At 39.7% G+C, this 27292-nt stretch overlaps 1 protein-coding gene across 2 annotated transcripts in view; it reads left to right on the forward strand.

The window, feature by feature from the left end:
- Window positions 1–21: 21 nt before the first annotated feature.
- The window catches only part of myo1g (myosin IG), a 213946-nt gene continuing 186675 nt past the window's right edge, over window positions 22–27292 (forward strand). The window contains exons 1-5 of one of the 2 annotated variants that reach the window (XM_061983203.1): window positions 22–196; window positions 281–425; window positions 14407–14615; window positions 14704–14797; window positions 18628–18793. In XM_061983203.1, the coding sequence (XP_061839187.1) occupies window positions 331–425; window positions 14407–14615; window positions 14704–14797; window positions 18628–18793 (564 nt within the window). In that variant the 5' untranslated portion in view covers window positions 22–196; window positions 281–330. Of the gene's footprint in view, window positions 426–14406; window positions 14616–14703; window positions 14798–18627; window positions 18794–27292 lie in introns of both variants that reach the window. The other variant, XM_061983202.1, reaches the window with a different exon arrangement.

Consider the following 27292-nt stretch of genomic DNA (forward strand, 5'->3'; position numbering starts at 1 on the left):
TAGAAGCTGTTTCTCCCAACACCAACATTTAAAACCGACCATATAAAATACATTTGGTCTCTGAGAGAAAGGCACTTAAGCACATGAAGCTGCAGAGGAGGATGCAGAAAGTGTTCTTCCCCGGTAGCCATCCGCTTTCCCGCACACGCTGACTGGCAGGATGACACGCTGCTACTTGCAGACCACAACTGCATGAGTGAGAATCCACCTCAGCGCTCGCCACGCCTCCGTCACTGGCCTCTGAAGTCAGTCATACTTCTCTTTTTTTTTTTTTTTTCAGTCACTTTCTGTTCCTTCTAAGTCTTGCCTGTCTTGGATCCAGACCAAAGGATGGCAGAGATGGAGGGCCTTGAGTTTGGGAAGTCGGACTTTGTGCTCCTGGATGAGGTGACCATGGAGCAGTTCATGGAGAATCTCAAATTGAGGTAAGACCGCTTTTTATTTGAAGGGCTACGCCATGTGACACTTCCTGTTTAGTTGCCGGTAAGAAAAACTAGCAAGTCCCACACCCTTAAACCAAAATTTAAATCAGTTTAAAATTGCACCCAATCAATTGTCCAAAGAAACAGCCTAGGTTAAGTAGGAGGTGGTCTACACCAACTGCATCTTGTTTTATTTCAAGTATGTAATGGTTTTGTATACATATGTAATTGTACCAGATTTTAGACATTAGACCAAACTAGAAATGTGTCCTGAATGCATTTAAAATTCCCTCTACCTACTATCATTATTATAACCACACAATTTTTTTTTAGAGGGACTCGCATAGGCAATTAAAGAACCATGCATTTGGTGCAGATCTGGATAGAGGTGTGGCTCCATGCTGGCTTGAAGATTTTCAGCTTTGTTCTATTTAATTGTGGCCAGGTTTACATATATTGACTTATCTCAAGCAAGTATTTTCAAACTCTTCCCCATTCAAAATCTTCCATAGTTTTTTGTTGTTGTACAAAATACACAGCAAATTAGTGATGATCAACTAACTCACTGTTAGTTAGGCTGCTAACACACTAACTTGCATTTCATTTACTATCGCGAGTTGTCGTTTCCTCCACTGTCACCTTGACTAACCCACCAGGAGATGGAACCGAGTTTCATTTCCGGCTTTCAGTATGCGTGCACTCTTGTGCCATTTCCTGGCTGCTAGACACGGGTGGGTGAAATGTTGAAGTTCAGCTTTAATGTTAAAATGACAAGGAACATGAGGCCAAGCTGCTCTTTCGGCACACATATCAAAAGTCTGGCACTTCATTCAGTTTTATCAAATGCCAGACTTAAATTCTGTTAATCACATCTTCAATGATTCTTTAAAAGAAGAATTATGTGCACAATTTTGAATTCATTTGGGATTTGGTGAAATTGACATAGGGTCGTGATTATACAGACTCAAATATACCCTAATGAGAACCAGCCTCCTCTGGAGTGAACATTTATTTTTTTTAGTCTATTTTTTATCACATAATTACATAATTAGGGCCCGCATGGCCCATTGTATAAGGTTTGGGAGTCCTTATGCAATGGGACATAAGGACCTATTGTATTTGTAAGGTTTTATTCTTTATTCTTTTTTTTCCGCCGCCTCTTTGAGCACTAATTTGACCCACTTAACATGCTTCAAAACTCACCATATTTGACCCACACATCAGGACCTGCGAAAATTGTCTTTTAATAAAAAAAAACGAACCGCAAAAATCAAAATTGCGCTCTAGCGCCCCCTAGGGAAAAAAAAAACTAGACTGCCTGTAACTCCCACTAGGAAGGTCGGAGAGACATGAAACAAAAACCTCTATGTAGGTCTGACTCAGATCTAGATTTCATAATAGTACATTCTCGGGCTAAAATCAACAGGAAGTTGGCAATTCCCCCTTCAAGACAAAAAAGTACTAAAAACAGTCACTTTTGCCTCTTTGAGCTGTAATTTGACCCCTTAACATGCTTCAAAACTCACCAAACTGAACGCACACATCAGGACTGGCAAACATTGCGATCTAAAAAAAAACCTAACCCCAAATCTCAAAATTGCGCTCTACTGCAATTTTTTAATAAACCGCAAACAAAAATGCTCCTCGGAAGAAAAAAATGACAACTGCCTGTAACTCCCACTGGGAAGGTCGGAGAGACATGAAACAAAAACTTCTATGTAGGTCTCACTTAGACCTACCGTACATTTCATACATTGACAACCCCCAGCAAAAATCAACAGGAAGTTTGCTATTCCCCCTTCAAAACAATTTTTTTGTAAAAACCGGTCACCTTCCTTCAAAAACGAACTCCTCTGAGCGCGTTTGTCGTTTCGCCTTCAAACTAACACAGGAGAGAGATTGAACCCTTGTGATTACAATGACAGAAGCGCTTTTTTTCTAACTGCTCCGGTTTTGATTTTATGACCCTTCAAAGACCCGCTGCGCTGATGCTGCTGCGCTGCTGTTTTTTTAAGATGGCTGCTTAAAAGCAGGAAGCACCAGCGTGCCCACACAATGCAGACAAGGTAGGTACACTAGACAAAAGTCTTGGGACACTTCAGACTAAAAGTACACAAAAGTATTGGGACACTTAGGACTAGCACCTGCCAAATACGCGGGCCCGACCAATGCTGCTTGCAGCTTTAATTATTATTATTATTGAGGTTTATTTGAAATAGGGACATATAGAAAAACATAGACATCTGCAACAGTTATCCAATGTATGCATCATAGTGTTTGTAGCCAAAGCTAATTTACAACACTTGTCAACAACCAGAGGTGGGTAGAGTAGCCAGAAATTGTACTCAAGTAAGAGTACTGTTACTTTAGAGATTTATTACTCAAGTAAAAGTAAGGAGTGGTCACCCAAATATTTACTTGAGTAAAAGTAAAAAGTATGTTGTGAAAAAACTACTCAAGTACTGAGTAACTTTAAAGTTAAAGTACCAATGATTGTCACACACACTGGGTGTGGTGAAATGTGTCCTCTGCATTTGACCCATTCCCTTTGATCACCCCCTGGGAGGTGAGGGGAGCAGTGGGCAGCAGCTGTGCCGCGCCCGGGAATCATTTTTGGTGATTTAACCCCCAATTCCAACCCTTGATGCTGAGTGCCAAGCAGGGAGGTAATGGGTCCCATTTTTATAGTCTTTGGTATGACTCGGCCGGGGTTTGAACTCACAACCTACCGATCTCAGGGCGGACACTCTAACCACTAGGCCACTGAGTAACATACACACACACATCGTGTATATATATATATATATATATACCGTGTATATATATATATATATATATATATATATATATATATATATATATATTAGAGATGCGTGGATAGGCAATTATTTCATCCGCAACCGCATCAGAAAGTCGTCAACCATCCGCCATCCACCCGATGTAACATTTGATCAGAACCGCACCCGCCCGCCATCCGCCCGCACCCGCCCGTTGTTATATATCTAATATAGACGATGCAAGGCATTAGTGAGGTTATAAAGCTTTTGCCTGTTAAAGAAAGGAGACTGATCCAATGCAGCACAGACATTCGCGTGCCACGCTGTCACGGCCCAGACGCACACCAGTGCGCAATCATATGGGAGCCGCGCTGAGCGCACCTCCAAGCGCGTCTCGCTGCCGGCGACGGCCGGGTATGGGCCCGACGCTCCAGCGCCATCCATTTTCAGGGCTAGTTGATTCGGCAGGTGGGTTGTTACACACTCCTTAGCGGGTTCCGACGTCCATGGCCACCGTCCTGCTGTCTATATCAACCAGGGTGAGCCCCACCCCTTTCGTGAGCGCACTGCACGCGGAGTGACCCCTGTTACGCGCCCCCGGCAACAGGGGTGGCGGGCAGGTAAGCTGCGCGGGCGGAGCGCGCGGAGTGACCCCTGTTACGAGCCCCCGGCCACGGGGGTGGCGGGCAGGTAAGCTGCTTACCTGCTGCGCGTGACGCCAGCCGCGGCGAAGGCGGACGAGGCGGGGTGTCGGTGCGGTGGGCGCGGTGGTGACCCTGGACGTGCGTCGGGCCCTTCTCGCGGATCGCCTCAGCTACGGCTTCCGGTGGGGCCCTCTCGGGGGAAGGGGCCTCGGTCCCGGACCCCGGCGAGGCGTCGGGGGCCTTCTCCGCTCCGTAAAAGTGTCCATCTCTTCTTTTTTTTTCTTCTGTTGTGGCATATGCAGCAGGTGCCTGCTCGTTTTTTGTATGTGAGTAACAACATTTAACTATGTATATATATTTCCGAATTGGTTTAACTGCCACCCGCCTGAATCTATTTAAAATCTAATTTTTTTTTATTTCAACTTCCCGACCCGACCCGACCCGCGGATAAAATCTAATTTTTTTAAATTTCATCCGCCCGATCCGCGGATGATCCGCGGACTCCGCGGTTGTGCCCGCAAACCGCGCATCTCTAATATATATATTTGGTGTATTACCTGATTGTGATGACTTGCATTGATTGTAATCAGACAGTAGTGCTGATAACGTCCACATTTTCAAATGGAGGAGAAAAAAAAGTTCCTCCTTTCTAATACCACATCAAAGTGGTTGGTTTTTAGCATCTTATTTGTCCAGCTTCCATATTCGTTTTTATACACTTTACAAGAAATACATTGGCGGCAAACTCCGTAGCTTGTTTGCGCTGGCTTTCGGAGACTCTTATTTTGAAAGCGCAGGCGCAATGGAGCGGCACTTTTATTGTGAAGACAGGAACTGTGCAGTCAGTCTTTAGGCTTTTGACAAGATGTACGGTTGAAATAAAAAAATGGTCTTTTTTCCTTCACAGTTTTGATTGATTGGAACTTTTATTAGTAGATTGCACAGTACAGTACATATTCCGAACAATTGACCACTAAATGGTAACACCCCAATACGTTTTTCAACTTGTTTAAGTCAGGTCATGTGACCCCTGGCTCTGTTTGATTGGTCCAACGTCACCAGTGACTGCATCTGATTGGTGGAACGGAGTGAACGTCACCAGTGACTGCATTTGGTGAAACGCAGGCACTATGAAGGTCTGTCTGACAGACCGAAACAAACAAAGCGTGCATTAACAGATCGATAAAAATTAGTAGCGAGTAGCGAGCTGAATGTAGATAAAAGTAGCGAAGTAAAAGTAGCGTTTCTTCTCTATAAATATACTCAAGTAAAAGTAAGAGTATGTTGCATTAAAACTACTCTTAGAAGTACAATTTATCCCAAAAGTTACTCAAGTAGATGTAACGGAGTAAATGTAGCGCGTTACTACCCACCTCTGTCAACAACACAGATCCAACATTAAAATAGGAAAATAAAAAATAGAGTAAGGCAAAGATGAGTCGATAATAGAAATAATACAAAGTGCAAACTAGATAAAAGCCAATAATAATAATAACACAGACAAAGTGCAGACTAGATAAAAAACAATTACCGGTAGTAAAAACTAAAAATGGGAACACGATTATTGCTCAACTCGCCATAATTTTGTTTGTTTTTTGAAAGTGCCAAGTGCAGGTATACTTTTCAAAGTGTCAGGTAAAGAGTTCCATAGTTGTGGTCCTTTTAATTGAAAAGGCAGTCTGGGCAAAAGATGTTCTACGGAATGGAACGCAACAGTTGCCTTTTGACATTGCTCGGGTGGTAGATCTGGGGCCGTATTTATCAAGCGTCTTAGAATTACTCCTAAGAAGTCTGCTAAGAGTTGACTTATGAGCAGTGTTGGGACTAACGCGTTACAAAGTAACGCGGTTAGTTTCGGCGGTAACTAGTAATCTAACGCGTTATTTTTTATATTCAGTAACTCAGTTACCGTTACTACACGATGCGTTACTGCGTTATTTTACGTTATTTTTTATGTAGTATCGGATAGAAACAGAAGATCTGAGTGTGTTTTATTGCAGCGGTGGAAAAGAAAAGGCTTGCTTTGTGTGGGTGGGGGCGGGGGGGACTCCCATACCGCAGTTGAGGAGCGCAAGGGAGACGTTCCTCCAGGGCCTATGTACGTCTTCGGGGCTAACAACCTTCACTTTACCCGGCAGTGGGTCTTTACAGCTGAGGGTGAATGACAAGACGGGCGGTTTGTTGCAACTTTGTGACTTTATTGGACGCAGCCATCCACCAAGCTAGAGCACCTGCACGCACTCACTGTCGCCGCTCGCTCACCTCTCTTGCCCGCTCACCCACTGACGTCACTCACCTCACATGCTGTCATATCTTAAAGGGACACACACACACACACACACACACACACACACACACACACACACACACACACACACACACACACACACACACACACACACAGGGGCGCCGCTAGGGATTTTGGACCCCATGAAAAGAATCTTTACAGGGCCCCCAACACAGTGTCATTATTTTTTCTGTATTATAATTTCATCATCATTAGGGGCCTCTCTGGGCTCCCCTCCATCATGGGCCCCTAGAATCCGTCTCCTTTACCCCCCCTTTTCGGCGCCCCTGCACACACACACACACACACACACATACGCGACTCTCATAACAACTAACAAGACATCATGGCGAAGCCAGAAGTCGAGTTTTTTTTAACATGGAGACATTCTCAATACTTTTCTTTTGTCGAGCACAAAGAAAATAACATTTTAGTTAAATGTAAGTTGTGTCTTGGATCAAAGATCCTATCTACTTAAAGTTAAAGTTAAAGTGCCATTATGTTGCAGCTATTTAAAATAGTTTTGTCCATTTGTTCTGGCCTGAAATAAATTGGCCCTTTGAAACATATTTTTGTCTTTGTGTGTTGTATGTAGACCACATTGCTTTCTGAGTTCAGTGATGCAAATGCACGTCAAGTTGATCAACAGATTGTATTATTCTCCAGTGCAATAACAGTACTGAAATGAAGGCTAAAAGAGCATTAATGGGAGCTTAAAAAAAAAAGTAGAAGAAGTAACTAAATAGTTACTTTTCACAGTAACGCATTACTTTTTGGTGTAAGTAACTGAGTTACTTTTGAAATAAAGTAACTAGTAACTGTAACTAGTTACTGTTTTTCAGTAATTAACCCAACACTGCTTATGAGTAAAGAAATTATTCGCTGAAAGCTGCACTTAAAAGTTAGTTATCAAGTGTCTTACTCACACTTTCAGCGAAGTGTAGGACTGAATCTTAAGTGTCACACTCGGAGCTGAATTACGACATTACTATGTGCCGTAAATGGAATTTTAGGTGACGTCATTTCTGTGTCCATAGAAATGACCAATCACGGAAGGGAATCCCTTGTCTAAGAATAAAGAAATATCTTAGAAATATTTAAGTGGACAATGGGAGTGTATATTTTGACAATAAACTACAAAATACTACAAAACAAACACACAATATTGGCAATGAATAAAAAAATAATGTTTCCTTTTCTTTCCAATTCATTTTCCCAGTGGCGATATATCGAAGCATTGTGATGACCTTTAGTTCTGCTGCGTGATGTTGCTGATGAGATGACGCCCCTTATTAAATCTGTGACAAAAATAATACCCGCTCTGTCTAAATCAGGGGTGCTCATTACGTCGATCGCGAGCTACCGGTCGATCTCGGAGGGTGTGTCAGTCGATCACCAGCCAGGCATTAAAAAAATAGTCCTAAAAATGAGCGATCATAAATCTTCACTATGACGTCACTTGATTGACATTCACGGCACCCGAGGGTCTTCTGAGATGACGCTGGCTGCTGCCAGCTCGTTAAAATTACCGACTGGAAGGCGAGAAACACTTTATTTCAACAGACTCTGGCGCCGTACCTGTCGTCAAAACTCCAAAGACCGACTGCACAGTTGCGCTAACAAAACGAGTCTCAGAAAGCTGGCAAGCTACGGAGTTTGCCGACAATGTATTTCTTGTAAAGTGTATACAAAGGAGTACGGAAGCTGGACAAATAAGATGCCAAAAACCAACTACTTTCATGTGGTATTGGACAGAAAGGACGACTTTTTTTCTCCTCCATTCGAAAATGCGGACGTTTTTAGCACTACTGTCTGATTCTAATCAATGCAAAAGTAATCAGAATCAGGTAATACACCAACTTATATTCTTGTCTTCATGAAAGAAAGGAAGGTTAAACATGCTTGTATTATCTTTAAAACACCTTAACTTGTTAACAATATTAACTATATGTGTTAAACATGCTTGCATTATCTTTAAACACCTTTAACTTATTAACAATATTAACTATATGTGTTAAACATGCTTGTATTATCATTAAACAGCTTTAACTTGTTAACAATATTAACTATATGTGTTAAACATGCTTGTATTATCTTTAAACACCTTTAACTTATTAATAACATTAACTATATGTATTAAACATGCTTGTATTATCATTAAACAGCTTTAACTTGTTAACAATATTAACTATATGTATTAAACATACTTGTATTATCATTAAACACCTTTAATTTATTAACAATATTAACTATATGTATTAAACATTCTTTTATTATCATTAAACACCTTTAATGTATTAACAATATTAACTATGTGTTAAACATGATTGCATTATCTTTAAACACCTTTAACTTATTAACAATATTAACTATATGTGTTAAACATGCTTGTATTATCATTAAACAGCTTTAACTTGTTAACAATATTAACTATGTGTTGAACATGCTTGCATTATCTTTAAACACCTTTAACTTATTAACAATATTAACTATATGTGTTAAACATGCTTGTATTATCATTAAACAGCTTTAACTTGTTAACAATATTAACTATATGTGTTAAACATGCTTGCATTATCATTAAACACCTTTAATTTATTAACAATATTAACTATATGTGTTAAACATGCTTGTATTATCATTAAACAGCTTTAACTTGTTAACAATATTAACTATATGTGTTAAACATGCTTGTATTATCTTTAAACACCTTTAACTTATTAATAACATTAACTATATGTATTAAACATGCTTGTATTATCATTAAACACCTTTAACTTGTTAACAATATTAACTATATGTATTAAACATGCTTGCATTATCTTTAAACAACTTTAACTTGTTAACAATATTAACTATATGTATTAAACATACTTGTATTATCATTAAACACCTTTAATTTATTAACTATATGTATTAAACATTCTTGTATTATCATTAAACACCTTTAATTTATTAACAATATTAACTATATGTGTTAAACATGCTTGCATTATCATTAAACACCTTTTAATTTATTAACAATATTAACTATATGTGTTAAACATGCTTGCATTATCATTAAACACCTGTAAATTATTAACAAAAACATATATTTCATAAATAAGTAAATATAAATTATATATATGAATGAGGTAGATCCCCACGACTTGATCAATTGAAAAGTAGCTCGCCTGCAGAAAAAGTGTGAGCACCCCTGGTCTAAATGATACCGTTTGATCAGCTGCTCGTCATCAAACAAAGCCAGGACATCCTTCCGCTCCCTGAACGTTCGCGCACGTCTCTCTCGCCTCAGTGCCATCCCCCGCTGGCAACTCCTAACCACTTAGGACACCTATGAAGGGCTCTTAAATATCGTGGAGAGTAGGAGTGATTCTTAGACTTAAGAAAGTTGATAAATAGCTTTTATTCTTAAGTTTGAGAGGAGGACTACATTTCGCAAATTCTCAGGACTTAAGTGTAAAATGGCACTCTAAGACACTTGATAAATACGGCCCCTGGTACCACTTTGCATAAATAATTACATAATGTTGGATATAGAGAACATTCAAACCCTTTATTTATTGAATCAAAAATACTGAAATTCCCCAACATAGTGCATTTGCAAGCAGCTAAAATTATGCACAAAGCAAACTACAATCTGCTACCCAAGAATATACAACAATTCTTCTAAAAAAAATAAATAAAAAGAAATATAATATTATAGAAAAATGTAATTTAAAACATTTGTATGCATGTACAACACTTAAGACCTTCTCCTGTATGTGGAATTCAATGATGTAATGCATTAAGCAAAGAAATCAATGTACTAATATGATCCACTTCAAGAAACTCTTCCAACTTAAAAGTGTTTACAAAGTACAAAGAAGAACAAACATGATAAACATTCTGAATTTATTTCATCCATCCATTCATTTTCTAGATAATCTTACTCATCTCACCATATGAAATATAACTTACATGGGGCGGCATGGCGTAGTGGGTAGAGCAACCGTGCCAGAAACCTGAGGGTTGCAGGTTCGCTCCCCGCCTCTTACCATCCAAAAATCGCTGCCGTTGTGTCCTTGGGCGGGACACTTCACCCTTTGCCCCCGGTGCCACTCACACCGGTGAATTGAATGATGAATGATAGGTGGTGGTCGGAGGGGCCGTTGGCGCAAATTGCAGCCACGCTTCCGTCAGTCTACCCCAGGGCAGCTGTGGCTATGAAAGTAGCTTACCACCACCGGGTGTGAATGAATGATGGGTTCTACATGTAAAGCGACTTTGGGTACTTAGAAAAGCGCTATATAAATCCCAGTTATTATTATTATTATTATTATTATTATTATTATTACTTCACTAATTATTATTTATGTATGTATTTATTTTTATTTTTACTTATGGAGTATATTGTGAATAAATTGAGAACAAGAAGTGAACAAAAGTTTTAGCAACTGCTATGTAAAGGAAAAGGGGTAGGATTAAATAAGCTCTGCTTCTTCCTACTCCTTTTCGAACATGTTTGATAGAGGAACTGGAAATTGTGATGTTATAGTTATTTGAATGAGTCTTACCATAAAATGTCACGTTAACATACCAGGCACGTTCTCAGTTGGTTATTTATGCCTCAAATAACGTACACTTATTCAGCCTGTTCACTATTCTTTATTTATTTTAAATTACCTTTCAAATGTCTATTCTTGGTGTTGGGTTTTATCAAATACATTTCCCCCCAAAAATGCGACTTATGTTTTTTTTTTTTCCTTCTTTATTATGCATTTTCGGCAGGTGCGACTTATACTCCAAAAAATACGGTATATTTAAAGGGGAACATTATCACCAGACTAGAGATGCGCGGTTTGCGGGCATAACCGCGGAGTCCGCGGATTATCCGCGGATCGGGCGGATGAAATTTAAAAAAATTAGATTTTATCCGCGGGTCGGGTCGGGTGGTTGAAATTAAAAAAAAATTAGATTTTAAATAGATTCAGGCGGGTGGCAGTTAAACCAATTGGGAAATATATATACATAGTTAAATGTTGTTACCCACATACGAAAAACCAGCAGGCACCTGCAGCATATGCCACAACAGAAGAAAAAAAGAAAAAGAGATGGACACTTTTACGGAGTGGAGAAGGGACGCCTCGCCGGGGTCCGGGACCGAGGCCCCTTCCCCCGAGAGGGCCCCACCGGGAGCCGTAGCTGAGGCGATCCGCGAGAAGGGCCCGACGCACGTCCAGGGTCACCACCGCGCCCACCGCACCGACACCCCGCCTCGTCCGCCTTCGCCGCGGCCGGCGTCACGCGCAGCAGGTAAGCAGCTTACCTGCCCGCCACCCCCGTGGCCGGGGGCTCGTAACAGGGGTCACTCCGCGCGCTCCGCCCGCGCAGCTTACCTGCCCGCCACCCCTGTTGCCGGGGGCGCGTAACAGGGGTCACTCCGCGCGCAGTGCGCTCACGAAAGGGGTGGGGCTCACCCTGGTTGATATAGACAGCAGCTAGGACGGTGGCCATGGAAGTTGGAACCCGCTAAGGAGTGTGTAACAACCCACCTGCCGAATCAACTAGCCCTGAAAATGGATGGCGCTGGAGCGTCGGGCCCATATACCCGGCCGTCGCCGGCAGCGAGATGCGCTTGGAGGTGCGCTCAGCGTGGCTCCCATATGATTGCGCACTGGTGTGCGTCTGGGTCGTGACAGCGTGGCACGCGAATGTCTGTGCTGCATTGGATCAGTCTCCTTTCTTTAACAGGCAAAAGCTTTATAACCTCACTAATGCCTTGCATCGTCTATATTAGATATATAACAACGGGCGGGTGCGGGCGGATGCGGTTCTGATCAAATGTTAGATCGGGTGGATTGCGGATGGTTGACGACTTTCTGATGCGGTTGCGGATGAAATAATTGCCTATCCGCGCATCTCTACACCAGACCTATGTAAGCGTCAATATATACCTTGATGTTGCAGAAAAAAGACCATAAATTTTTTTAACCGATTTCCGAGCTCTAAATGGGTGAATTTTGGCGAATTAAACGCCTTTCTATTATTCGCTCTCGGAGCGATGACGTCACATCGGGAAGCAATCCGCCATTTTCTCAATCACCCAGTCAAATCAGCTCTGTTATTTTCCCGTTTTTTCAACTGTTTTCCGTGCCTTGGAGACATCATGCCTCGTCGGTGTGTTGTCGGAGGGTGTAACAACACCAACAGGGACGGATTCAAGTTGCACCAGTGGCCCAAAGATGCGAAAGTGGCAAGAAATTGGACGTTTGTTCCGCACACTTTACAGACGAAAGCTATGCTACGACAGAGATGGCAAGAATGTGTGGATATCCTGCGACACTCAAAGCAGATGCATTTCCAACCATAAAGTCAAAGAAATCTGCTGCCAGACCCCCATTGAATCTGCCGGAGTGTGTGAGCAATTCAGGGACAAAGGACCTCGGTAGCACGGCAAGCAATGGCGGCAGTTTGTTCCCGCAGACGAGCGAGCTAAACCCCCTGGATGTCTTGGCTCACACCGTCCCTTATGCCACCGAAGATGATCAAGAGAAGAATATCGACCCTAGCTTCCCTGGCCTGCTGACATCAACTCCAAAACTGGACAGATCAGCTTTCAGGAAAAGAGAGCGGATGAGGGTATGTCTACAGAATATATTAATTGATGAAAATTGGGCTGTCTGCACTCTCAAAGTGCATGTTGTTGCCAAATGTATTTCATATGCTGTAAACTTTGTTCATAGTTGTTAGTTTCCTTTAATGCCAAACAAACACATACCAATCGTTGGTTAGAAAGCGATCGCCGAATTCGTCCTCGCTTTCTCCCGTGTCGCTGGCTGTCTTGTCGGTTTCTCTTGCATACGGTTCAAACCGATATGGCTCAATAGCTTCAGTTTCTTCTTCAATTTGGTTTTCGCTACCTGCCTCCACACTACAACCATCCGTTTCAATACATGCCTAATCTGTTGAATCGCTTAAGCCGCTGAAATCCGAGTCTGAATCCGAGCTAATGTCGCTATAGCTTGCTGTTCTATGCGCCATGTTTGTTTGTGTTCGCATCACTATGTGACGTCACAGGAAAATGGACGGGTGTATACAGGTAAAAGCCAGTAAATTAGAATATTTTGAAAAACTTGATTTATTTCAGTAATTGTATTCAAAAGGTGTAACTTGTACATTATATTTATTCATTGCACACAGATTGATGCATTCAAATGTTTATTTCATTTAATTTTGATGATTTGAAGTGGCAACAAATGAAAATCCAAAATTCCGTGTGTCACAAAATTAGAATATTGTGTAAGGCTAATACAAAAAAGGGATTTTTAGAAATGTTGGCCAACTGAAAAGTATGAAAATGAAAAATATGAGCATGTACAATACTCAATACTTGGTTGGAGCTCCTTTTGCCTCAATTACTGCGTTAATGCGGCGTGGCATGGAGTCGATGAGTTTCTGGCACTGCTCAGGTGTTATGAGAGCCCAGGTTGCTCTGATAGTGGCCTTCAACTCTTCTGCGTTTTTGGGTCTGGCATTCTGCATCTTCCTTTTCACAATACCCCACAGATTTTCTATGGGGCTAAGGTCAGGGGAGTTGGCGGGCCAATTTAGAACAGAAATACCATGGTCCGTAAACCAGGCACGGGTAGATTTTGCGCTGTGTGCAGGCGCCAAGTCCTGTTGGAACTTGAAATCTCCATCTCCATAGAGCAGGTCAGCAGCAGGAAGCATGAAGTGCTCTAAAACTTGCTGGTAGACGGCTGCGTTGACCCTGGATCTCAGGAAACAGAGTGGACCGACACCAGCAGATGACATGGCACCCCAAACCATCACCCAACCATGCAAATTTTGCATTTCCTTTGGAAATCGAGGTCCCAGTCTGGAGGAAGACAGGAGAGGCACAGGATCCACGTTGCCTGAAGTCTAGTGTAAAGTTTCCACGATCAGGTGTCGGTTTTACCTGTATAACGATGGTTAAAATCAGGCACTTTGAAGCTTTTTTTAGGGATATTGCATGATGGGTAAAAATTTGAAAAAACTTCGAAAAATAAAATAAGCCACTGGGAACTGATTTTTAATGGTTTTAACCCTTCTGAAATTGTGATAATGTTCCCCTTTAAAGCTACAGACTTTAATTTTGACCCTTGTAATTTAGAGATTCAAACTTGTTCAGTCAATTCTTGTTTTTAGAACGCATATCCCAACATTGATGTGACGATAATTCTCCTGATGAGCGTATGCGGAGAGAAAAAGCCATCAATGTAATCTTTTGTTGTTGCTGTTGTTGTTGCCAGGTTTGAGAAAGGTCGGATCTACACTTACATCGGAGAAGTGGTGGTGTCCGTGAACCCGTATCAACAGATGGACATTTACGGGAAAGATAGGATCGACGCGTATCGTGGTCGCGAGCTGTACGAAAACCCACCTCACCTCTTTGCGGTGGCTGATGCTGCCTACAAGGCCATGAAGAGACGAGCCAAAGACACCTGCATTGTCATATCAGGTCGGTCCTCTTACTTCATTTTGATTGACACGTGTTTTATTCTGATTGTTTTGCTGTATGTTATTGCACAACCATTGTGTGTTTTTAGGTGAAAGTGGCGCTGGGAAAACAGAAGCCAGTAAATACATCATGCAGTACATTGCAGCCATCACAAACCCCAGTCAGAGGGCGGAGGTGGAAAGGTAAAGCGTTTTTTTTAAACTCTTTTCTACATCACTTACTGTCGACGTATTAAAGTGACTTGTATGCGGTGTAGACCAGTGGTTCTCAAATGGGGGTACGCGTACCCCTGGGGGTACTTGAAGGTATGCCAAGGGGTACGTGAGATTTTTTTTAAACATTCTAAAAATAGCATACCTGCCAACTACTCCGGTTTTCCCGTAATTAGTACGGTTTTCATCAACCTATTCCGGGTTACGGTTGCAGTGATAAAAAATACGGTTTTTCATTAATTAAAAAAATTAAAAAAAAAAAAAAGTTTTATTCACGAAATCGCGTAACAACAATGACATTCGACCTGCTTCCCGTAACTTCCTACCGAGCCATTCCGCGAGGCTATTTATAGCACCGCTGCCAAGCACGAGGCACCAGTTGCCATTGTTTCCAAACGAGCGAACGATCATGGAATCAGCCGGAGAAAAATCGCATACGAGTCTTAAACCGAAAAGAAAACTGCAGTCATTCCGTGAAGAATATTCAAAAGCCTATCCGGGAATAATTATCCGTTCCAAAAAGGGTGAAAACTACGCGAATTGCACCTTGTGCAGACAAGATTTTTCGATCGGACACGGAGGAATTAGCGATGTAAAAGACCACGTTGGGACAAAAAAACACAAGTCTAATGCCGTTGCTAGCGATACAAGTGGAAAACTTTCAACGTTTTTCGGATTTTAGCCACAAAAAGGTAATGACACCAATGTTATCTATTGGAATTGTTTAGTACTGTTATACTGTTAAAAGTGTTTATACTATTTATGCTTTCAAGTCCAAGTTGAAGAAATCTTGTTAAATGTTGACAGCATAACTGTCAACATTTATTTTTGCAGTGCTATTTCTGTTGAAAAGTTAAAATGATTACATTAGAGATGTGATGTGCCACTTTTCAAGTGTCTGATGGCTTCAATTAATTTTCATTAATTTTTCATATTTTGAATTCTTTTGAAAGGCTTACAAAAAAACGACATTTGAATTGTAATTCCATGCTATTGACAGGACTATTAATTTTAATGAAGTTAGCTTACCATGTTTACAGTATGATAATTGTGATAGAAATGTGAATTTTAGGCACAGAATATTTTTTACAATTGAACAAGGCAGTAGATTATACAAGCTTGGACAGAAAGTTAATAATGACACCAATTTTTTTTTTAATGGAATTGTTTAGTACTGTTTTACCATTTGTTTACTGTAAAAAGTGTTTATACTGTTTATACTTTCAATGAACAAATTGAAGTCTTGTGAAAGGTTGACAGGATAACTGGCATTAACTGTCAAAATAATTTCAAACTATTGAAGTTAGCTTACAGAATAAACATGTCAATCAACCCATATGATTTTTGCTGTAATATTTTTGTTTTGAAAAGTCACTGTGACTGATAGAAAAGTGATGGTTTTAGCAACATTTTAACCTGTCTGAATGCAATCAATCATTTTGCGTCGGGGGGCGAAGCCTGAACCCCCCACCAGGACTTTGTCCTGGACCTACCGGGGCCTGCGGCCCCTGGACCCTGGCTACTAGGTTTTTCTGATTTCAAAAGTTGGCAGATATGTGAATGCACAAAGGTGAGCTTTGTTGATTTTATTGATTTGCTGGAGTGCTTATCAGGCATATTTGTTCAATCTACAAACAAACAAGTAAACAATAATAATTAATGTTATTTCTTGTAAGGAATGATGTATACATGAATAATGACGATACAAGTAAACAACGTTTGCAAACACCAATGACATTGAATAGTCGACAGAAACACTGCTTCATTTTCTATGCCCCATTCAGTTAATAACTGCTGGTTCAATGTTAGCTTAGGTTTTAGCAGTATTTTTTCCTACAGACATTTGGTGACCTCAAACAAGTATATGGATTGATTCACACTGGGTTTCGCCTTTTGAAGGGTACTGGAAAAACTGGAAAATTGATCTTGAAAGTCCTTTAAAAAGTGCTTGAATTTGGCCATGGAAAAGGTGTACGAAGCCTGAATAAGGAGAAGTTGGCGTGGGTATTCATTTCAAATGCATAATAAATCTACACTGCTCTAACAAGCTGTACACTGACTTCTCTTACATACAGGTAAAAGCCAGTAAATTAGAATATTTTGAAAAACTTGATTTATTTCAGTAATTGCATTCAAAAGGTGTAACTTGTACATTATATTTATTCATTGCACACAGACTGATGCATTCAAATGTTTATTTCATTTAATTTTGATGATTTGAAGTGGCAACAAATGAAAATCCAAAATTCCGTGTGTCACAAAATTAGAATATTCCTTAAGGCTAATACAAAAAAGGGATTTTTAGAAATGTTGGCCAACTGAAGAGTATGAAAATGAAAAATATGAGCATGTACAATACTCAATACTTGGTTGGAGCTCCTTTTGCCTCAATTACTGCGTTAATGCGGCGTGGCATGGAGTCGATGAGTTTCTGGCACTGCTCAGGTGTTATGAGAGCCCAGGTTGCTCTGATAGTGGCCTTCAACTCTTCTGCGTTTTTGGGTCTGGCATTCTGCATCTTCCTTTTCACAATACCCCACAGATTTTCTATGGGGCTAAGGTCAGGGGAGTTGGCGGGCCAATTTAGAACAGAAATACCATGGTCCGTAAACCAGGCACGGGTAGATTTTGCGCTGTGTGCAGGCGCCAAGTCCTGTTGGAACTTGAAATCTCCATCTCCATAGAGCAGGTCAGCAGCAGGAAGCATGAAGTGCTCTAAAACTTGCTGGTAGACGGCTGCGTTGACCCTGGATCTCAGGAAACAGAGTGGACCGACACCAGCAGATGACATGGCACCCCAAACCATCACTGATGGTGGAAACTTTACACTAGACTTCAGGCAACGTGGATCCTGTGCCTCTCCTGTCTTCCTCCAGACTCTGGGACCTCGATTTCCAAAGGAAATGCAAAATTTGCTTTCGTCAGAAAACATGACTTTGGACCACTCAGCAGCAGTCCAGCTCTTTTTTTTCCTTAGCCCAGGTGAGACGCTTTTCGCGCTGTTTCTTGGTCAACAGTGGCTTGACACGAGGTATGCGGCAGTTGAAACCCATGTCTTTCAAGCGTCTCTTGGTGGTGGATCTTGAAGCACTGACTCCAGCAGCTGTCCACTCCTTCTGAATCTCCCCCACATTTTTGAATGGTTTTTTTTTTCACAATCTTGACCAGGGCGCGGTGATCCCTATCGCTTGTACACTTTTTCTGACCACAGTTTTTCCTTCCCTTTGCCTCTCCATTAATGTGTTTGGACACAGAGCTCTGAGAACAGCCAGCCTCTTCAGCAATAACCTTTTGTGTCTTTCCCTCCTTGTGCAATGTGTCGATGGTTGCCTTTTGGACAGCTGTCAAATCTGAAGTCTTCCCCATGTTTGTGTAGGCTTCAGAACTGGACTGAGAGACCATTTAAAGCCCTTTGCAGGTGTTTTGAGTTAATCAGCTGATCAGTTTGTGGCACCAGGTGTCTTCAAAATGTAACCCTTACACAATATTCTAATTTTGTGACACACGGAATTTTGGATTTTCATTTGTTGCCACTTCAAATCATCAAAATTAAATGAAATAAACATTTGAATGCATCAGTCTGTGTGCAATGAATAAATATAATGTACAAGTTACACCTTTTGAATGCAATTACTGAAATAAATCAAGTTTTTCAAAATATTCTAATTTACTGGCTTTTACCTGTATACCCAAGTCCAAAATTGCATGGTTGCGGAAGGGCGAGGGGAGTTTTCTCACTTTTGTGCCTCTTGTATGTTTTCATTTCCATGCACGGTTGCGACCGACGTGGGATACGTCAGTGTGAAGAATGTGCTCCTGAAGTCCAACTGCGTGCTGGAGGCTTTTGGGAACGCCAAGACGAATCGCAACGACAACTCCAGCCGCTTCGGCAAGTACATGGACATCAACTTCAACTTCAACGGCGACCCCACGGGGGGACACATCAACAACTACCTGCTGGAGAAGGTATGAACAGTAGGGGATGCATTTTGTACTTGTGGTCATGAATGTTTCATGAGGAGATGAAAAAGGTGTAAAGGGAACATCCATGAATAGAAAATGTGTGCCGCAGGTTAATAAATGGCTCACTTGGGGGTTTCTTAATGCTGCTTTATTTATCAGCTCCGGGAATGATGGCGCTCTTGTTGTTCCTGGAAAGTACATTTCTCAAAAGTCACACTCTTTGTTTATTGCAGGGTGTTGATGTGCTTATTATCGAGCGACAAGAATAGATTTAAATACATTAGAAGAGATCTGGTTTTGTCGTGCATTTCGGGTGAGAAAAGCTTTAGTATTTGTCAGCAATTATCCTTTTTGCATGGAAAATCTTCACACATAATGATATTTTTTAACAAAATTGTTTTCACCCCTACAATCCTTTGAATCAATTTTAGTGCTTACCTCCATATTTAACCTTAATATGGTTAATTTGACAAAAAGACATTTCAAAGACTATGCACAGAGGAAGGAATGATTTCCTTCAGGAAGGATCTGAGGAAACAAATTTGGGACAACGTATATAATGAAGATGATGTAGATGATGCATATGGGAATTTTGTTAACACCTTTCTTACACTCTATGATAAACATTGCCCATGGAAAGAACGTAGTAAGAAGCAAAAGAAAAACAACCAACCATGGATGACAAAAGGACTGAAAAATGCTTGTCACAAAAAAAACACATTGTATCGAATATTTATAACACAGAGATCTATAGAGGCAGAAAATAAGTATAAGAAATATAAAAACAAACTAATTGGTATACTACGAACATGTAAGAAGGAATACTACAGTCAATTATTAAACAAGAACAAAAACAACATGAGAGCAACATGGGGCATCCTAAATAGCATCATTAAAAATGGTGCTAAGAAAGATTACCCCCAGTACTTTCTAGATGGAAATACAAAAAATGACAATATGAACCAAATAGCTGAACGTTTCAATGATTATTTTGTTAATATCGGAAAAAATCTGGATTGGGTAAGAAGTTATTTAACCAACAGGAAGCAATATGTAAAGATGGGTGAAAATATGTCAACACGGCTAGATATATCCTGTGGTGTACCCCAGGGGTCAATACTGGGACCAAGATTGTTCAATCTTTATATAAACGACATTTGTAAGGTTACGAAGGACTTAAAGTTGGTTTTATTTGCAGACGACACAACTGCTTTCTGTTCAGGAGAGAACACACAGAAGATAATACAAATAATAACAGAAGAAATGAACAAATTAAAAAGATGGTTTGACAAAAACAGACTATCTTTGAAAATAATGCTATTTGGTAATAGTAGAAAAGAGCATCATACACAAATACAAATAGACGAAGTAGACATAGAAAGGGTAAAAGAAACTAGATTTTTGGGAGTATTAATAGATGATCAAATGAACTGGAAATCTCATATACAAAACATACAACATAAGGTGGCAAAAAACATTTCAATAATGAATAAAGCAAAATATGTCCTGGGCCAAAAATCACTACATATTCTCTACTGCTCGCTAGTGTTACCATATCTGAGTTATTGTGCAGAAATATGGGGAAATAACTACAAATGTGCGCTACATTCGCTAACCGTGTTACAAAAAAGATCAGTTAGAATAATACATAATGTTGGATATAGAGAACATTTATTTATTAAGTCAGAAATATTAAAGTTTGGTGATTTGGTAAAATTGCAAACAGCTAAAATGATGTACAAAGCAAACTATAACCTGCTACCAAAGAATGTACAACAATTCTTCTCAACTAAAGAGGAGAAATATAACCTTAGAGGAAAACATAATTTAAAACATTTATATGCACGTACAACACTTAGAACTTTTAGCATATCAGTATGTGGAATTAAATTATAGAATGGATTAAGTAAAGAAGTTAAAAATTGTACTGATATGATCCACTTTAAGAGGTTGTTCAAAATAATAGTGCTTACAGAGTACAAAAAAGAATTATGAGAAATACTTTCAACCTTATTGAAAATAAGATATTCTTCATCTCAGTATGTTAATGACTGAATTAATTAATTAATTACATATTACAAAACTGTTGTATACTAATTCATAGATGTTATTTTATTATATAAAAAGGTCAGTAAATGATTCTATATATTTGTAAACGCTTGAAGTGGGAAAGGGGTAGGATTAAATAAGCTTTGCTTCTTCCTACTCCTTTTCGGGCATGATGTAAAATGAAATGATATGAAATTGTGTGACGTGTTATGATGTAAGTGTGTTCATGTTCGAAATAAACTAAAGAAAGAAAGAAAGAATTTAATTTCCTTTTTATTTTGACACATTGGGCCGAAAATCAGCCAAAAAACTAAAAACCAAGTAGGAAAAAAAATAGATTGTTTTACATTTAAAAATGTGTATACTTTAGAACAGAGGTATTTAAAGGGGAACATTATCACAATTTCAGAAGGGTTAAAACCATTAAAAATCAGTTCCCAGTGGCTTATTTTATTTTTCGAAGTTTTTTTCAAAATTGTACCCATCACGCAATATCCCTAAAAAAAGCTTCAAAGTGCCTGATTTTAACCATCGTTATAAACACCCGTCCATTTTCCTGTGACGTCACATAGTGATGCCAACACAAACAAACATGGCGCATAGAACAGCAAGCTATAGCGACATTAGCTCGGATTCAGACTCGGATTTCAGCGGCTTAAGCGATTCAACAGATTACGCATGTATTGAAACGGATGGTTGTAGTGTGGAGGCAGGTAGCGAAAACCAAATTGAAGAAGAAACTGAAGCTATTGAGCCATATCGGTTTGAACCGTATGCAAGCGAAACCGACGAAAACGACACGGGAGAAAGCGAGGACGAATTCGGCGATCGCCTTCTAACCAACGATTGGTATGTGTTTGTTTGGCATTAAAGGAAACTAACAACTATGAACTAGGTTTACAGCATATGAAATACATTTGGCAACAACATGCACTTTGAGAGTGCAGACAGCTCAATTTTCATCAATTAATATATTCTGTAGACATACCCTCATCCGCGCTCTTTTCCTGAAAGCTGATCTGTCCAGTTTAAGGGACGGTGTGAGCCAAGACATCCAGGGGGTTTAGCTCGCTCGTCTGCGGGAACAAACTGCCGCCATTGCTTGCCGTGCTACCGAGGTCCTTTGTCCCTGAATACTCACACACTCCGGCAGATTCAATGGGGGTCTGGCGGCAGATTTCTTTGACTTTATGGTTGGAAATGCATCTGCTTTGAGTGTCGCAGGATATCCACACATTCTTGCCATCTCTGTCGTAGCATAGCTTTCGTCGGTAAAGTGTGCGGAACAAAAACGTTCAATTTCTTGCCACTTTCGCATCTTTGGGCCACTGGTGCAACTTGAATCCGTCCCTGTTGGTGTTGTTACACCTTCCGACAACACACCGACGAGGCATGATGTCTCCAAGGTACGGAAAACAGTCGAAAAAACGGAAAATAACAGAGCTGATTTGACTCGGTGTTTGAGAAAATGGCGGATTGCTTCCCGATGTGACGTCATCGCTCCGAGAGCGAATATTAGAAAGGCGTTTAATTCGCCAAAATTCACCCATTTAGAGTTCGGAAATCGGTTAAAAAATATATATGGTCTTTTTTCTGCAACATCAAGGTATATATTGACGCTTACATAGGTCTGGTGATAATGTTGCTCTTTAACGGAGGTTCATGACACTCAGGGGGTTGTGAAGTTTTTTGTTGATTAGACTTTTTAAAATGTTTATATTCCCCATGCAATTTCTCCACACTTAAATACAGTACAGGCCAAAAGTTTGGACACACTTCAATGCGTTTTCTTTATTTTCATGACTATTTACATTGTCACAGAAGGCATCAAAACTATGAATGAACACATGTGGAGTTATGTACTTAACAGAAAAATAACTGCAAAGATGTTTTATATTCTAGTTTCTTCAAAATAGCCACCCTTTGCTCTGATTACTGCTTTGCACACTCTTGGCATTCTCTCCATGAGCTTCAAGCACACCTGTGAAGCGAAAACCATTTCAGGTGACTACCAAAAGTGTGCGGAAAAAGTAATCGGAGCAAAGGGTGGCTATTTTGAAGAAACTAGAATATAAAACATGTTTTCAGTTATTTCACCTTTTTACATAACTCCACATGTGTTCATTCATAGTTTTGATGTGACAATCGACAATGTAAATAGTCATGAAAATGAAGAAAACGCATTGAATTAGGTGTGTCCAAACTTTTGGCCTGTAGTGTATATTTTAATACACAGTAACATTGATTCAACACACTGTAATGTAGTAATAATAATAATAATGGATTAGATTTTATATCGCGCTTTTCTATTATTAGTGCAGGCATAGCTGTCACACCCTTCTCACTGTATCTCGCAGTTTTTCAATAAAAACGTGAATAAATAATTATATTATTGTATTCATGCTAGCATTTAAGTTAGCTAGCAATTTGCACTCTGGTTACCCGTTTATTTAGCGTGTCAGAGATTTGTGTGTCCGTTAGCTCTCTTTTAGCGGCGCTAAACCATATTATGTGAATATCTTAGTATTGTTACTAACAATATACCTTTAGGACGAGTTTAGTTTAAAACACAATTGTACATAAAATATTAAATGTTGTAGCGCAGGGGTGCTCATTACGTCGATCGCGAGCTACCGGTCGATCTCGGAGGGTGTGTCAGTCGATCACCAGCCAGGCATTAAAAAAATAGTCCTAAAAATGAGCGATCATAAATCTTCACTGACGTCACTTTCGTCTCTTGATTGACATTCACGGCACCCGAGGGTCTTCTGAGATGACGCTGGCTGCTGCCAGCTCATTAAAATTACCGACTGGAAGGCGAGAAACACTTTATTTCAACAGACTCTGGCGCCGTACCTGTCGTCAAAACTCCAAAGACCGACTGCACAGTTGCACAATAAAAGCTCTGCTTCATCCTGCCTGCGCTAACAAAATAAGAGTCTCAGAAAGCTGGCGTGCACAAGCTAGCAAGCTACGGAGTTTGCCGACAATGTATTTCTTGTAAAGTGCATACAAAGGAGTACGGAAGCTGGACAAATAAGATGCCAAAAACCAACCACTTTCATGTGGTATTGGACAGAAAGGAGGACTTTTTTTCTCCTCCATTCGAAATTGCGGACGTTATCATCACCACTGTCTGATTCCTATCAATGCAGTCATCAGAATCAGGTAATACACCAACTTATATTCTTGTCTTCATGAAAGAAAGGAATCTATATGTGTTAAACATGCTTGTATTATCTTTAAACACCTTTAACTTGTTAACAATATTAACTATGTGTTAAACATGCTTGTATTATCTTTAAACACCTTTAACTTGTTAACAATATTAACTATATGTGTTAAACATGCTTGTATTATCTTTAAACATCTTTAACTTGTTAACAATGTTAACTATGTGTTAAACATGCTTGTATTATCTTTAAACACCTTTAACTTGTTAACAATATTAACTATATGTGTTAAACATGCTTGTATTATCTTTAAACATCTTTAACTTGTTAACAATATTAACTATGTGTTAAACATGCTTGTATTATCTTTAAACACCTTTAACTTGTTAACAATATTAACTATATGTGTTAAACATGCTTGCATTATCTTTAAACACCTTTAACTTGTTAACAATATTAACTATATGTGTTAAACATGCTTGTATTATCTTTAAACACCTTTAACTTGTTAACAATATTAACTATATGTATTAAACATGCTTGTATTATCATTAAACACCTTTAATTTATTAACAATATTAACTATATGTGTTAACCATGCTTGCATTATCATTAAACACCTTTAACTTGTTAACAAAAACATATATTTCATAAATAAGTAAATATAAATTATATATATGAATGAGGTAGATCCCCACGACTTGATCAATTGAAAAGTAGCTCGCCTGCAGAAAAAGTGTGAGCACCCCTGTTGTAGCGGCTGGCTGGGGGGCGGGACTTCTTCTTCTTCTCATTATTATTATTATTATTATTTTCTTCGGTCAGTGGTCGACAAAATAAACAAACAGTTTTACATAAACAAACAGTTGTACATTCATAAATTGAAAATGTTGCAGACCGAAAGGGTTTAGGCTGAAGTTGAACATTTATTGCGCCTAACCCTATAAACAATGTCAAATACAAGATGAGCTTCCTAAAAATATGACATTTCTTTTGCACAATATATTATAAATACACCTTGTACACAACATAAACACTGTTCAATTATATACACAGTAAAGGCATGTGAAATATCCTTGTACATGTGTTAAACCTTTGCACCATCCATCCATTTTCTACCGCTTAATCCCTTCGGGGTCGCGGGGGGCGCTGGAGCCTATCTCAGCTACAATCGACCTTTGCACCAATTATATACTATATACAAACAATTATACTTCCATCAGTGACGTGCGGTGAGGTTGATGGCTGGTGAGGCACTGACTTCATCACAGTCAGATTTACAAACATATGAACCCTAAAGAGTATCTTATTCACCATTTGATTGGCAGCAGTTAACGGGTTATGTTTAAAAGCTCATACCAGCATTCTTCCCTGCTTGGCACTAAGCATCAAGGCTTGGAATTGGGGGTTAAATCAACAAAAATTATTCCCGGGCGCGGCGCCGCTGCTGCCCACTGCTCCCCTCACCTCCCAGGGGGTGAACAAGGGGATGGGTCAAATGCAGAGGACAAATTTCACCACACCTAGTGTGTGTGTGTCAATCATTGGTACTTTAACTTAACTTTAACTTTACACATACAAACTGTAGCACACAAAAAAGCACATTTAATAAAAAAACGTTATGGTCTTACCTTTACTTATAAATGCGCCGCTGTTGTGCTGGATTAATGAACCCCCTGATGGGAGTGTTATATCAACTAAAGCCCTCACTTCAACTTTCCACGTGCAAGATTGAATCTATTTAAAAAAGTGTAACCGAGGGTTTATAAATGTCGCCTATACTGTATGAAACTACAAAATAACAAACACGGAGGCTCCAGTTTACACGAGGACCACTTTATTTACCTTCTTTCAAAAACTTCCGCTCCACTCCGTGTCAAAATTCCGCTCTTAGCGCCTTCAAAATAAGAGCTCAAGGCATATACTGTATAACAGCGCATAACAGGAACTTAACATCACAAAGAGGAAAGCCCATAAAAATAGGTTACAAAAGTTATTTAATAAGAAGCCAAAAAGTGCAAAAACAATAATGTTCGTGTTGGAGGAGTTGTGAATTAGATACACCTGCAGTCTGCAGGCGTACCTAATGTTGTGGCCCTGCAGTCATTCACAACTCCTCCAACACCAACATTATTGTTTTTGCACTTTTTGGCTTCTTATGAAATAACTTTTTTAAATAGATTCAATCTTGCACGTGGAAAGTTTAAGTGTGGGCTTTAGTTGATATAACACTCCCGTCAGGGGTTGCCGTGCATTCTACGGTGGGGGTGCAGGAGGCGAGCCTCAGCCAGTGCGTCTTTTGCAGCCGTTTTATGATCGCTCAGCACAAGAAATACGTTACACACATACAGTTGTTGACAAAATACACTGTACATTATATACCTTAGCTAACTAAACTATGGAAATGTATAATATAGTTCATATAGCAATACGGTCTCACTGCACAGCAGACCAGCAGTTAGCCGAGTCCGTCCATGTTGAGGCACTGAGTGACGTGCCTCGACTGGCTGCTGTTCACCGCACCGTCTCTTCTCAGTATTTGAACGGCAAATGTGAAAATTCAGCGATTTTGAATAAAAATAATCTAAAACTGGTGAAGTTAAATGGAAAATAACTTTATAGTATAATCACTGGATACATTTAACAATTTAATATATATTTTTTTCTTTTTACATTTTTTTTCTTTCCATGATGGCAGGTGAGGCCCCGCCTCACCTGCCTCACTGACTTCCATTATTATTTATATCCCACATTTAGTTTGTAATTAACATTGATCATAGTGTTAACTACAGTGTTGATTCAAGAGTGATATATTTTTCCAAGACATTGGTCTTAAAGTGTTTTTTAAATGTGTGAAAGGAACTGGAACTTCCGGGGAGAGAAAGGGAAGTGACTTTGATTATAGGAAGTAAAGCGTTCGAGTATTGGCGGGAAAAGAGTGGAGACGCACACTGGGGTTTGTTGGGTGGTTGTATCGCATCTTGTGCAATAAAGACAAAACAAACATATGTTTTATGAGCCTACATTCCTGGAATAATACAACATCTCTCGGTTTGGGGATCCTTGGCCTGGAAAATCCTTTTCGACGCCTTCTTTAGAATGCAATTATAAAATGTATAATGCCAAAACTCATGTACAGCTTGAGCAAACACAGATAAATGTAGTCAAAATACTAAATTTAGATACTACATTTATCATAAATATTACTGTTACAGGACCCTTTGTTGATCGTGCAGAGGGCAAAGTCCTTCTGAAGCCACCAGATGGCAGTGTTGCCTCA

This window comes from Nerophis lumbriciformis, linkage group LG21 (assembly GCF_033978685.3).
Source record: "Nerophis lumbriciformis linkage group LG21, RoL_Nlum_v2.1, whole genome shotgun sequence".
In the NCBI taxonomy this organism is placed as follows: domain Eukaryota; kingdom Metazoa; phylum Chordata; class Actinopteri; order Syngnathiformes; family Syngnathidae; genus Nerophis; species Nerophis lumbriciformis.